This window comes from Syngnathus leptorhynchus, chromosome 19, assembly GCF_054491065.1.
Source record: "Syngnathus leptorhynchus isolate UIUO chromosome 19, UIUO_Slep, whole genome shotgun sequence".
NCBI classification, from domain to species: domain Eukaryota; kingdom Metazoa; phylum Chordata; class Actinopteri; order Syngnathiformes; family Syngnathidae; genus Syngnathus; species Syngnathus leptorhynchus.
In genome coordinates this window covers 6,844,375-6,857,217 of record NC_141213.1, presented here as the reverse complement: position 1 = coordinate 6,857,217, position 12,843 = coordinate 6,844,375, and the positions used below count along the sequence as shown (strand labels likewise).

Genomic DNA, 12,843 nt, shown 5'->3' with positions numbered 1-12,843 from the left:
ACACTTGCCCTAGGATATAAATGACTACTTTTGACTGTGAACATCCACATCATGTAAACAAACCAATATGACACAATTTACGCTTGTCGTGTAAACGGCTGCTCAAGGTGCAGGTCACGTGCTATATTTGTGCATAAATGTAGTGTCACTCAAGCAAACAGCCATCCCATCCCTTCCAGCAGTGCGCTTCCCTCGGCACCTCTGCCTCCTCTGTGCTGCCCTTTGTTGGTCTGCTCAACTATTCCCTTTCATATGGAGGGAGGGCACAGATGGAGAAACCGCAGACACAAACTCACAATATGTCAGAGAAGGCGGCGATTACATTTCGCTTTGCATGACAAACTTGAACTGAGACGCACTACTTACAGTAAAACAGTACAGAAGAGAATCATGTAATTGCACTGGAATAATGGCTAACTTGAATGAAACTGGACTGAGAGTAGCCAAAGTAAGGTTAGAATCAGAGTACGACTTTGGGCTTTTGCCTGTGGATATCCCAGTGTCTCACCACGGTGTCCCAGAGCACGGCTGGAATTCACTTTGTAGTGACTATCTAGGGAAAATGCTCCAGTGCCCAAGGATAAAAAAACTGAATCAATTGTGTTGCCCAACCCCTCCACCCAATAAATTAGTCGAGAGTTAAATCTGACATTACTTTAAAGCAGCGATTCCCAACCAGCGTGTGCTGTGAGCGATAATCAGGGATGCTCCGGGGAATTATACAATTGCATTTCATTTGTCTGAAAACTCGTTAATGATATAAATATGTTCAACTATTTATGATATCTTGTGATGGGCAAAATAATTCAATACGCCTGTTGCCGTTCATACAGAAAAATAAGAAATGTTTTTCCGGGTATATCAATTTTTTTCTTCAATTAAACTCGTCCATTTTTTGCCGTGTGTGTGACAGGAGTATGATCATTTCAGTATTGATAGTTTTGATACTATATTTCTTTGGTGGTGTGCTGCATGATTTTTTTTCATGTCTCGGCTCAACAATGTTCAGGAAATACTTCTTTTTATTTTCTTCCCAGCTCGTATCGTTGCTTAAATATCCAAAGTTGCTCACGTACAACGAAACACATCTTTTTTTTTGTGAGGCTGGCATTTTCTCTGAGGTGTTGAATTGTTTCAAGTTCTCAAGCTCCTCGGTGCATGCACAAATGGGCAGGGGGAATCATTGAGAAAACACTTAGCCAGCAATTTTGCTCTGATAAATATTAATAGGTTTCCTGAAACAATAACAAGCAAACATCTGTCATAAAAAGTTGGCCACTGGTGAGACGAGATGAAGTGCAGCATGTAAAATCTGGCTACATTTCATGATTGATGCAAATATACCATGCAGTATATACACTGTAGATTAAATAATCCGTCATCCATGCGTCTATTTTCTCCATAGCTCATTCTGTTCAGGGTCGTAGGGGAGCTGGACCCTAATCCCGGGTATTAACTGGTCATCAATCAATCTCAGGGCATTTCTGGACACCGACAACCGGTCACACAAATGCATTGCGACACTATCACTGGAAATAAATGTTTGGCAATTCCCTGAAGTTGGATAGAAATTTGCAGTGTCGTGTTGATGTAAGTCTATTTATTGCCAAAGAAACAAGGCAATGAAAATAGTGATCCCCATAACGACAAACATCTTTTATTTTCTTCCAAGCTTTTTGACTTTTTTTGTGTATTTGAATTGGAAAGTAGACTTAAGAAAAAAAAAAAAAGAAATCAGTGTCCCATAAAAATAGGCCCTGTCAAGTGGCATTAAATGAAAACAGCAAACTGGTCCTGACGCCCATCCTTCAAATAAGATATTGATGATGCATGAAAGAGGAATATTTTTAGACGCTTGAGTGGCGCCCTTGTGCTTCTTCCAAAGTAAACACGATGTGAAATCTTTTCTCACCGGTAAATGAATTTTATTAAGACCCCTCCAATTATAAAACCATAATAGATCTTCCAAAAATGAAAGCATACCCCTCGAATCTGATGTGGCAAAGGCCCAGAGTTCATTTCAACAGCCATGCATTGGCACGCGTTGCTATATTTTAATTGCACTTTAAAGGATAGTGTGGAATCTGGGTCAGAAGCTGTTCCCTAATTATCTTCCCTGGATACATTTGTGTTGCTATTTTGCAAAAACTGACTCATCATTTTCTCCAAACCTTGCCAGACTGGGCAAGGTATGCAAATGATGTGTCAATCATTTGCGCAAGAACTATCTCTTGGACTGCTTTGGCTCTTAAAAAAATAGAAACCGAGAAGCCAGTATTACTTTATAAAGATGCTTAGGTAATGAGAATGGGCAGCGTGAGGATTACAGTGGCGTGTTCCATTTTAAAGATTAATGGTAATAATTCTCTAAAGGCTGAAGCGCAGAAGGTAACCCTGAGAATCCTTCTCGGTCGCACTTGCAGGCTTAAAGCCTCCAGTCGAGGGCCACTTAAAAGTATCAGACTGATCCTTTCATTTTGAGGATTAAGTTATTTCCTGTCACTTTTATATTTGGGCCACTGGCATTGTTTGTAAATGCACTCAAATCTTTTTCACACATCGTTGAGGAATGGCTTGCTGTCGGGGGAAATTGAGAAGGCAAAAACTGAGAGTGTGAAAATAGACTTAAAAGATTGACAGATAATGTGATTGTTCTCTTCGTGCCCTACATGCATGACTGCCATACTGATTATGGAAGTGTGATTATCTGAGGTGTCAAAGAAAGAGATAGGACTGCTGATACCTTATCTTTGTTTACATCTCATCCCTTTGATTATGAATTTGATGGCATTTGTCTTCTGGATCTTTTTGCTGATGCTGCCAAGCTTTTATGCAATCATCATTTTATGAAGTTGAAGGACACACCTTCACAAAGAAGTTCGCACCGTGCTTGGGCATGCTTGACACTGTCGAGTCAAAATAGTTTCTTGGCACTCCTGGGAGACTCTGAAATGAGTATTCTGAAGACTTGCAAACAGATGAGCAGCCATTGTTTAATTTTCGATGCGACCCCATCATGTTTCCTTGAGATGCATTTTAACACGGTCCAACCAGATGAACTACAGAAGTGATTAAATGACCGCTTCACTCCAAAACATAAAGAGGAAAACAACAATGAGCACGAGAACAGCAGAAATGGAGCCCTCCGATTGACTTAGTGGGGAGAAACGTGTGAAGAGGAACGTCGGTCCCCAACGAGGTGAGCTAACTGAGGGAAATTAGGTCAATGTGTTCTCTTTGATTCCACAAAAAGAACACATTGTGTGTGTGTGTGTGTGTGTGTGTGTGTGTGTGTGTGTGTGTGTGTGTGTGTGTGTGTGTGTGTGTGTGTGTGTGTGTGTGTGTGTGTGTGTGTGTGTGTGTGTGTGTGTGTGTGTGTGTTGCAATCCTGTCAAAGTGGGAGGTGATTGGTTGTGGCAATTGTGATGTCATTTTCAGTCGACAGCAAGTGGCAGTATGGCCGTGCCCTGAGATGGATAAAAAAAAAAAAAAAAAACGATGGATTTTTGCCCATCTATTTCATATTCAACCAATCATAAACCTTTTTCTTGGCATGCTGTAAATGCTGTACACAAATCTAACATGAAATTTAACATTTAGTTTGGCCTCATGGAACTAAGGATCCCATTTGACCTTTGGCCTTCCATTTCTATCTTTCCCTCCCTCTTTCTACCCCCACCTCGATCAGGGTAACACACATATAATTGATATGAGCATTAGGGGCTATATTTCAATGTAATTATAATCTTGATAATTGAGCTAATTAGATCTAAATGCGATGTGAGTGACTGGTTAAAACAGGTTTCTCACCTACAACCAGTCGGTTTCAAAAAGATGTAAACGCTAATTTCTAATGGGCACAACAAAGGACTGATTTTAGCCAATTTTATAATAATGATATTTAACCAAAGCAACTACCTAACTCAGCAGCTAACCAATGTTATCAGTACATTAGCTCCTTAATTGCCCCATAGGGATAAAGTTTTCTAAATTTGAATTAAGAGGTGGAGGGAGTGTGGGGGGGGGGGGCTCAGGATCATTATAATGACTAAAATTTGCTTGATAAAGTTATGAGTGATTAAGAGTCATCAACCACCTCAGTGACACTTCATTATCTTACTCAAACAATTCACATTGAATTGCAACATTTTTACAAAGGAGGATTAACATAGCTACGAGCTGCAAGGTCACCAAATTACTTTCCTTGCATGTTCGAGCAAGTTGCGGGAATGTCTGCTGCCCACACACAAACACGGACATATTGGATGCTCTTTGTTCTTTTCATTTCTTCAGAAATAATCTGTAATTATCAATATAAGCTTTGTGCAAAATTGTGAATTAGCGATTCTCCCGGAGCATACATAATATTTCTTTTTCATCAAGTTCATCTAGTCCAAACACATGAGTTTTTTCTGATGCAATACTTCAATGCAACTGGCATCTCTGCCTGATTAATTCCTACAACCTGTCACTTGTCATACGCTTGACAGACAGTGGATGTACCAAGTTGTTACGGATGTTGACGTTGCACCTGCAGCCAAAAATATTACAAGTATGTGCTCTGTTTGTTTTAGTTACAGTTCATACTGTACCGCAGACATGTCTGTCTATTTCTTTTTTTGTGTGTGCTTCAAGGTGCGATGCACACAAACACCAATTGACTGGAAATGATTGCATTTTTTTCTGATTCAACTGAATATCCCAAATCAATTCCAAAGTTTTGATATGTTTCCTTAATAATTGATAAAGATTAGGACATCCTATAAAAATGAGCTCACGATGGTGTGGCTCAATAGATGGCAGTAATATCCCTCAATCACTTGCGGCTTGAATCTCACACGACGTGGCCTATGCACAGTACCAATAAGCGGCCTAATAGAAAAGATGTTACATCACATCATTATTATGCAAGAAAGAAAACATAGATAAACAGTCCCTCCCTCCTGTATCTCTTCTAGTCCTCAGGTAATGTGGAGAAGCCTTGGCAAAGTCAAACATCACAGTGGGAGCGATGCGTGAGGCAATGACTTTGAGCTTGCGCTGTCTTTTATATCCATCCCTGTGAAAGGCAACAGCAGCACTGTGTCTTTCTAATGTTCTGATTAGGTGAGGTCATAAAACAGCCTTTAGCTCAAAGATGGTGTAATACCTTCTCCTGTGAAGATGAAATCAATAGCAACACTTGGAGCCAGGCCTCCATCCCAGTGCAATCCTCATCAAGAACCCAATGAGAGAAAGAAAGAAATGGCTTTTGCAGAACTGCTCAGAGGTCTTAAAAAAAGCAGCTGCTATATGAATAATTGTGAAAAAAAAAAAAAAACGTCTTTCTTTGTTGCAAGCTTTGGCCCGGGTGCTTATTTATTGTGTGAGACTGTGTCGTCGTTGGTTGGCGGGACATGTTAGTAATCATTTAAATTCCCTCAGTATGTTCACAAGATGTCAGCCAGCAGTCTCTGATCTTGTTTAATATGTGACCAGCAGCTACAAATTACTAACCCGCACAAATGAGGAAACAAGGATACGAACGACTTTTTCATTCTCCGGGGTAAGCGTCGTCATGTAACTCGCCCTAAAGTACCGTTGCGCCTCCCCTTCATTTAGTTGGATTTCAAAGAAAATAACAAATACCTGTACGGATTGTACTTTGTTGTTGAAATAAGACCTTTTTGGCTTTTGGCTTCTTTTGATGCAGCATGGGCCTACAGTTTGAACGTCTGCAGCCGTTCACTTTGTTTGTGTTTTTCACGCATCCCCTTTTTCTCATTAAAATCAAATGCCGAGAGCTATGATGAAAAGGAAAAAAACCCTCAGTCGCCTGCCTAATTTTGACGTTAAAATGCAGCCTGGAAAAACAAGCCATCGTAGCCCAAAATTTAAGATGAACGCAGCTTGGATTGATAATACGAGCGTGGCTGAGGCCAAAGTCATATTGAGTCGACATTCATTTATATGCAAAACGACTGAAATGTTATTAAGGAATGAAGGTGGCACTCTTACCTTTGCTTCAAGAGTGTAAAGAAAAGCTCCCTATACACAGTCATGAGAAATGTAGCAATATTTTTGCTCAAAAGACTATTTTGTATCGGCACAAAAGTTGAATCCAGATAAATAGTTGGTGATGAATTAGATTGTTCTTCATGAGCTTGCTTTCTACTTTTAAGACTTACAGAAGGGAAAAGGTGTACTCTTCCATCTCCTCCATGTTGTGATTGTGTGCATCTTGTGCGCTGCCGCCGCTCACGCTGGGGCCGCGGCTATTTGTCTTCTTGATTGGCTTCTTCTGTGAGGAGCAGCAGTTGGGGAAGAACACACGCAGACGTCATTTGTAAGCAAAGCAGGAAGCGGGCTTCGGAATTTATCTCGGGGGATACACGCGGCGACGGTGACAGCGTGCGTGACGCTTTTGGAGCATCTGAAACGCTGTGCCATTGACACCAGACGAGAGCGATGGCGAAATCGCATATGGCACGCAATCATTCAAGTGGAGTTTGTTCGGGAAATGTGTGCACAGTGACTGACGGTGGTGTTAAATATATGATATCTAAGAGTCGACAGCCCCCCCCCACCTGCCACCATACAAGTCGTTTACTGTCATCATCATAAACACAGTCAAATGGAGTTAGGAAGTGGGGCTTTAAATATTTCACCAAGGTACTTGGGAGCAGATATTATTTGTTAAGCCGCCAACATGTTAACGGCTTGCTTTCCCGGGCCCTGTCAGCCCCGCGTTGCCCTTGGGTGGGCTTAGTGCCTTTCCGCTTGAAGTTGTGAAATACTCATACTGATGTATGCTAATGAGCTCCACGGTTGCAACCTTCTGTCTGTTCCCTTCTTTTCAACCTGCTCCTCTCCTCCATCTCCCTCGTTCTCCGTCTCCCGTGAGACAAACCCAGAAAGTAGTAAATGAGCAAGGCCCCAATAAAAGCTCCATTCGTTTTCATAGGGCAATCTTTGCCAAAGAAAGCTTGGATTCCAGAGTGATGAGCACAATAAAAAGGTGGAGAGGAATGGCAAAGAAAGCGGAGAGAGGGAAAAAATGCAGTGGGTATATGAAGCACAATGTTCTCTGGCGTCTCCCCGCAATAAATTTAATGCAATACCTTAAAAGCAGATCTGCTCTATAGCTGGATTCCTGCCCTGTGGGCAAAGTGGTCGCCTGGAGAAAATTCATTTTAATTAGGCCTGCACTGCAGGTTGAATGGTTTGAAATTTGATCCCTGGTGCTTCCAGGCTGGGGTAGGTTGAAGATCACTCCACTTAATCATTAGACAACTGGGTTCCACACCACAACATTTGATAGAGTTAGCAAGGTTTTAAAGACCAGGGAGGGGGGGAGAGGGGGGGCACAGTCTACAGAGGCTGCGGGAAACTAAAACCTCATAGCAACAAATTCATTTATTGAACACGATAGCATAGATTAATTACAGTCTTTGGGGCCCATTCAGCAGAGGAAGCATACAAATTTACAGGGATTATAGGTTGGGAACAACTTGAAATCATAGTGCAACTATGACTGTTTTCTTCAAAGTGTGCTGGTTAACATGCAGGCTTTTTAGTCCTCTGTAGCACAAAGCAAAAGCACTTTGAGAGTTTTCGAGCGGCTACAAGAGAAAAAGAGGCAAGGTCTGGCCGGCTTTGCTGATTTCACTGAATTTAGCCGGTCATGCAGATCTAAAGTGGCTTTGAAGACTTCAAAATACCTGTTAGTGTGAAATGCTTTTTGACAAATCTCAGATAATAGACTAGGCTAGTGTATGTGTGTGCATGCGTGCATGTGTGTGTCTTTGGGTCTGGGGGGGGTGAAGCGCGAGGTGGCATGAGGCACAGCATGGAAAAGCCAAGAAGGATGCTTGTTTCAACACTTCCCTTTTAAAATCACTCTTACCTTGAAGTGGATCCCACCCTCTTCTTTCTCCCTGCGAAGATGACTCTTTGCTCCCATGTTGCCGGAAATGTCTCCTGGAGACGGTTCCTTTCCTGAATTCCATCCCCCCCAAAAGGAAAATCTGCATGGTCAAAAGTGTCTGTTTCGAGATTGTCTGAATATAAGACAACTATTATTGATAAAATTATTATGATTATTATTATAGTCACAAGCTGCACGGTATTTTAAACATTTATCAGATTTTAATGTATGCACATTCTAGGTATTAATGATAAAAAAGCGGAGTAAATAATACATGTTTTCTATTTGTCTTTTCTTTGGAAGATACTTTTTGAAGTGTTTTTCCCCTCATCCTTTTTTTTCCCTCTGTAATTTAAATGGTAAGCCGCCAGATGTGTGTCTCATGCTTGAAGAGTCAGAGATCTGCATTATTTAGCATATTAACATTCACAGAATTTTAAAACGGGGTTCCTGCATTGCCTGAAGGTTGTAATTAAGTAAACCTTAGCTTTATACATGCAAAATCTCACTCTGTGAAAGTTAGCACCCCCATGAAGGTGGTCACATCTATCTAATACATATGAAGATACCCCCTCTTATTTCCTCTGCAGAATTAAATATAGCAGCCCTAAAATAATGAAAATATGGCAACATATCAATTATTTCCTTGATTCAAAGAGGTCTGAAATATGAAATAACACTTCATTACGACAGGATGACGTTGCAAACCATTTGCAGTGTTTATGGTTGGTTGGTAACCAGGTGAGATATTTCGTCACTTGAGTATCATTACATAACTGTGCTCATGATTCGATAATAGTCCAATGTGAAAAAAATACTGTATACGACGACAAGGTAACAAGTGACATTGAAACAAATTTGACATTGCAACTCATACAGCTGATCACAGAAGCCTAAAAATCTCTAAACCATCGCAAATGGCCAATGAGCTTAAGACGTTGAGTGCGCAGAATGAGCCAATGTTTTGTACACATTCAAGGACAACAGCTCAACAATAACAAACAGCTACTGTTTGGCCCAGCGTGAATTGTGATGCCTTTTGCTTTACTGAACACAATCGTTCTGTGAGGCATCACTGGCTAATGTGCACGACTCAAGCGGAGGCAGTGCGGACAGCTGAAGGCTACGTCCGTGAACTCGGAGCACTCGGGCAGCCACAACTACAGCCTCTCCAGGCACTCAAGGCCGGCAACAATCCCCTATGCTATCGGGATGTGTGAAGTCCAGTGCATAATCCACACATTGAGGCACCCACATACGGACCATCATTAATATTATTCGACATAGACTTTCAGCACTTTCCAGAGTGGAAATACCAATGAGTGTACCTTGCTACGATCCGAGGAGACAAAAAAGGCCCGAGGTCCATTACACTGTCGAAATCCCATCAGGATGTCAGCGCTGACCGCTGAAACGGTCGGTGCTTGCTCACCTGGGCCCCTAATTGCCCGATGACTGGTTCAAAGTTCCAGAGGGAACGTAGGATCAGGTACTCAGCCTTGAGCCTGTGTCAGTTTGTTATTCGGACTATGACCCTATGGCTAAATCTCAAATTTTGAATAATAAAATGAAAAATAATTCGCAACTGTGTATCAATTTGAGACTCAACTGTCTAAGTTACATTTCTCATCGAACCTTTGGCTGCTTTTGCACTGTATTTGCATCTACTGCTATTTTAAAGCCACAATAATACAAAAATATATGAGTGCAAAAAAACGAAGAGGCTGCAAATTGCGACAGAATCATCTGAATCCTCATAGTGATCCAGTAATGGCGATCGCAAAACAAGACGCTAATCTAATTAGTCATTTTGGTTCAAACAAACCCGATGTAACTGGATCATTCATTTAATGGGAAAGGTCACTTAACCCAAAGTGCCTCCGGCTAATCTTCAAGTTGAAACGCCAAATACTCACCATCATGCTCGGGTGAGTCATCTGAGACATTTAATCCAAAAAAGATATTACACAATAACATTTAATTATCTCAAGATTTTTAGGGGGGTTGGAGAAATGTCAGTTATTCTCCTAGATTGGGATGTCATCTTTTGTTCTGAAAGAGACACCTCAGATGTTTTATTCCACAGGGATTAATTGGGTTTCAGCCTCAGGAACCCAAACTTTCAGTCATACTGTCATACTCAGATTTGTCTGTTACATTGCATGACAAGAGGTCTTCATATACTTCTGTCGATTGTGAGACAAATGGCTAATGAGAAAAATCCCCCGGCACACGGAACATATTGGAAACAAAGGGGGAAAGAAATGTCTCAACCCCTCAGACCTGACAAAAAGCTACAAAATCTGGGTGAATAATTTCTTCCTCTTCCCTTGTTGAGTCTGATTAGCATATTTGAGATCGGTTAAAGCTGTCTGACCAATGACTTCCTTCAACGTTGATGTAATCTCTGGATATAAACACCAGACGTAATGCAACATGAACGGATCTGCATGCAAATGAGGAGAAAACGTCACATTAGCTTAGCTGGCAACGGGAATGAGGGACCTCGCCGGACACCTTTTGATCCGTTATTTTGCTTTACGGATCAGGTTCACTTCCCAAGCAACCTTCCCGACAAAAATGTTTGTACGTTCTGACACGCACATCTGCGTCGGTGTTCGTACGAAGCCATGTGGTTTGCGGAGACCTGGTACCTCTGGTACCTCTATTGGCAGAACATAAATCTCGTGGTGATTGCCTCCCTCCTTCACCATCTCTCTAGAAAGCCATTCAGTTGGTTGGGGACATATCCCTTGTGGGTGTTAGGATCTCTGTGGGGGGGGTCACAGGTCAGTTGGCGGAGGAAGCGACAAGCTGTGAAATGTAAAAGACCAATTTCTTCCACATGTTTCAGTGCTGGGAGAACACTGCCGAGCTGTCAGTCGGCATCACTTTTAAAATGGGCCAGGGTGCTACCCAGCAGACCTGTCACAACTCATTTGTAATTAAAAAGCCTGTGTGATGTTTAAAGCAGAACATGCCAAAAACTTTTGAGGACTGTTAAATAAAGATGAGCAAAGCTTTCACCAAATACGAGGGGAAAAGGGCAGGATGTATTCATAACAACCAGGTTAGCCAGTCTTGGTTGCAGAAGATCAATACCAAATCAGACTTAGGTGTTGGAAGGCTGGAAACGTAAAAAAATTGTGTGCTTTGAATAATTAGATCCTCACTGCTAAGCTGAAACGTCACACGGACCGAGGTTCATCACCCATAATAGTAACAGTTCAAATATTTGGTTTGATTTTTTTATTTCAGCTTTCTGCCGTACTTTTCTGGTGTTTGAGAAAACATTGTTTATCTGGCAGGGTTTGCCCATGTGTCTACCCATCCCTGCCCTCCAGCACTTGTACACCCACCACTGAGTGAAAAGTGCCATTCTTCCAATGCCACTTCTAGTGACATTAGGGTGACATTTTCTTCCCACTGTGGCATAGTCGGGGGGAAAATGAACATTAAACCCCTACCTGGCAGAGATGATGAAGAGCAAGCAGAATCAGCTGACAGGTGGAGGGGCGAGCCCTGGGGTGAATGCACCACGCCAGGTTCTCCTGCCCTACTGCTGGGGCCAGCAAGGAGCAGGTTCAGCTGGGGATGGATTGGTTGTGGATCTGCTTTGGACCCGGGAGGAGCCTGGGCTGCCACTTGGCTGTGCTGGACGGCAGACTTGAGCATAACGGGGGTGTTTAAAGGTAGCATTTGTAGGGAGGTGGGGCACTCGGATGCTCCTGGTGGGAGTCTCCTTATCTGGAACACAATGTGGTCATGTTTGCGCCGGAACAGTTCAAATGTTCTTTTGCATTGTCATCTGCATCCCCATTATTTGCGGGAGAGCAGCGTGTGTGTAATTATAATACAGGTATGAGTGATCAAACTGCTTTAATTAATATTTGCCACAATGTGAAATGGTGACAGTTTAATTCAATTAACTTTTTTTTATTTTTTTTATGGAACACATTATTTTGCTTTGTGCAAATACATAAATGTAATCTTCTGTAGACCAATGACTTGTTAAACTTAATGGAATGTAATTTTTGTTTTTAATAGGTAGGTAAACTGGACAAATGCTCACCTGAAAGTACATATTGCACAGCCAGTGATCTAGATCAGATGAGATGAGAGCTTCAATTTTCCGAAATTGGTCCACTGAGCCGGGCTCTCCTCTAAGCAGTGGGACTTTGTACCTGATTCAGGAAACAATTTGGATCTGGAACAGCAACTATTTCTTTTGGAATGTAAAAATCAGTGACCAATTGATTCGCCTTTCTGGTTCTGAGTCCAAGACATACCTGCCTTCAACCAGGCTAAGGTTTGCTCCACAAATGGGAAAGGCCCCCCAAGCCAGGACAGACTTCATGTAGTTACTTTGTGATCCAGTAAGTCGGAATATTAGGACCATGGAAGGGAGAATCTCACGGGCTGGGGGTAAGATCTGCAGACAGAAAACAGGGCAAATCAACTTCTAATTTTATGCAGATGAATACACATGCCTGCAGGTCCTTCCAGCAACGTAAGCACACATATGCACATAGCGTGTTTGCTAATGCAGTACTAATGAAGTAAACATGCACAGACTTGCTCTCACCCACAAAGCCAATGACAGACAGAAGGTAACAACAAGAAAAGAAGCCCTCAGGGGTCCACTTATTCTACATCCTACAGTAGACTTGAATCCTCCTTTAACTTATTTCCAAAATATGTCTATACTTGTAATTTTTTTTTCTTTGTGTTTCCTTTACTTTCATTCTTTCCAAAATGGAGTTGCCGTGATACAGACTCAACGTCAAGCACAAAGCGGAGGAATAGTGACGATTTGCCAATGGAGTAGTCTAGGAGCTGACAGTTACTGGATTTTCAATGAACGGAGGCAAACATCAATCAGCGTGATGATATTAAGGCGATCTTGAATGAAGCTAACAGTGTTAGTGGTTATCACA

General features: G+C 41.8%; 1 protein-coding gene across 1 annotated transcript in view; it reads right to left on the bottom strand.

Annotated features, from left to right (window-relative positions):
* ofcc1 (orofacial cleft 1 candidate 1) overlaps positions 1-12,843 on the bottom strand; it is a 49,115-nt gene that overhangs the window by 18,189 nt on the left and 18,083 nt on the right. The window contains exons 9-13 of the mRNA XM_085939787.1: positions 12,196-12,338; positions 11,979-12,090; positions 11,374-11,653; positions 7,886-7,977; positions 6,168-6,280 (exon numbers count right to left, since the gene is read on the bottom strand). Coding sequence (XP_085795913.1) covers positions 6,168-6,280; positions 7,886-7,977; positions 11,374-11,653; positions 11,979-12,090; positions 12,196-12,338 — 740 coding nt within the window. The remainder of the gene's footprint in view (positions 1-6,167; positions 6,281-7,885; positions 7,978-11,373; positions 11,654-11,978; positions 12,091-12,195; positions 12,339-12,843) is intronic.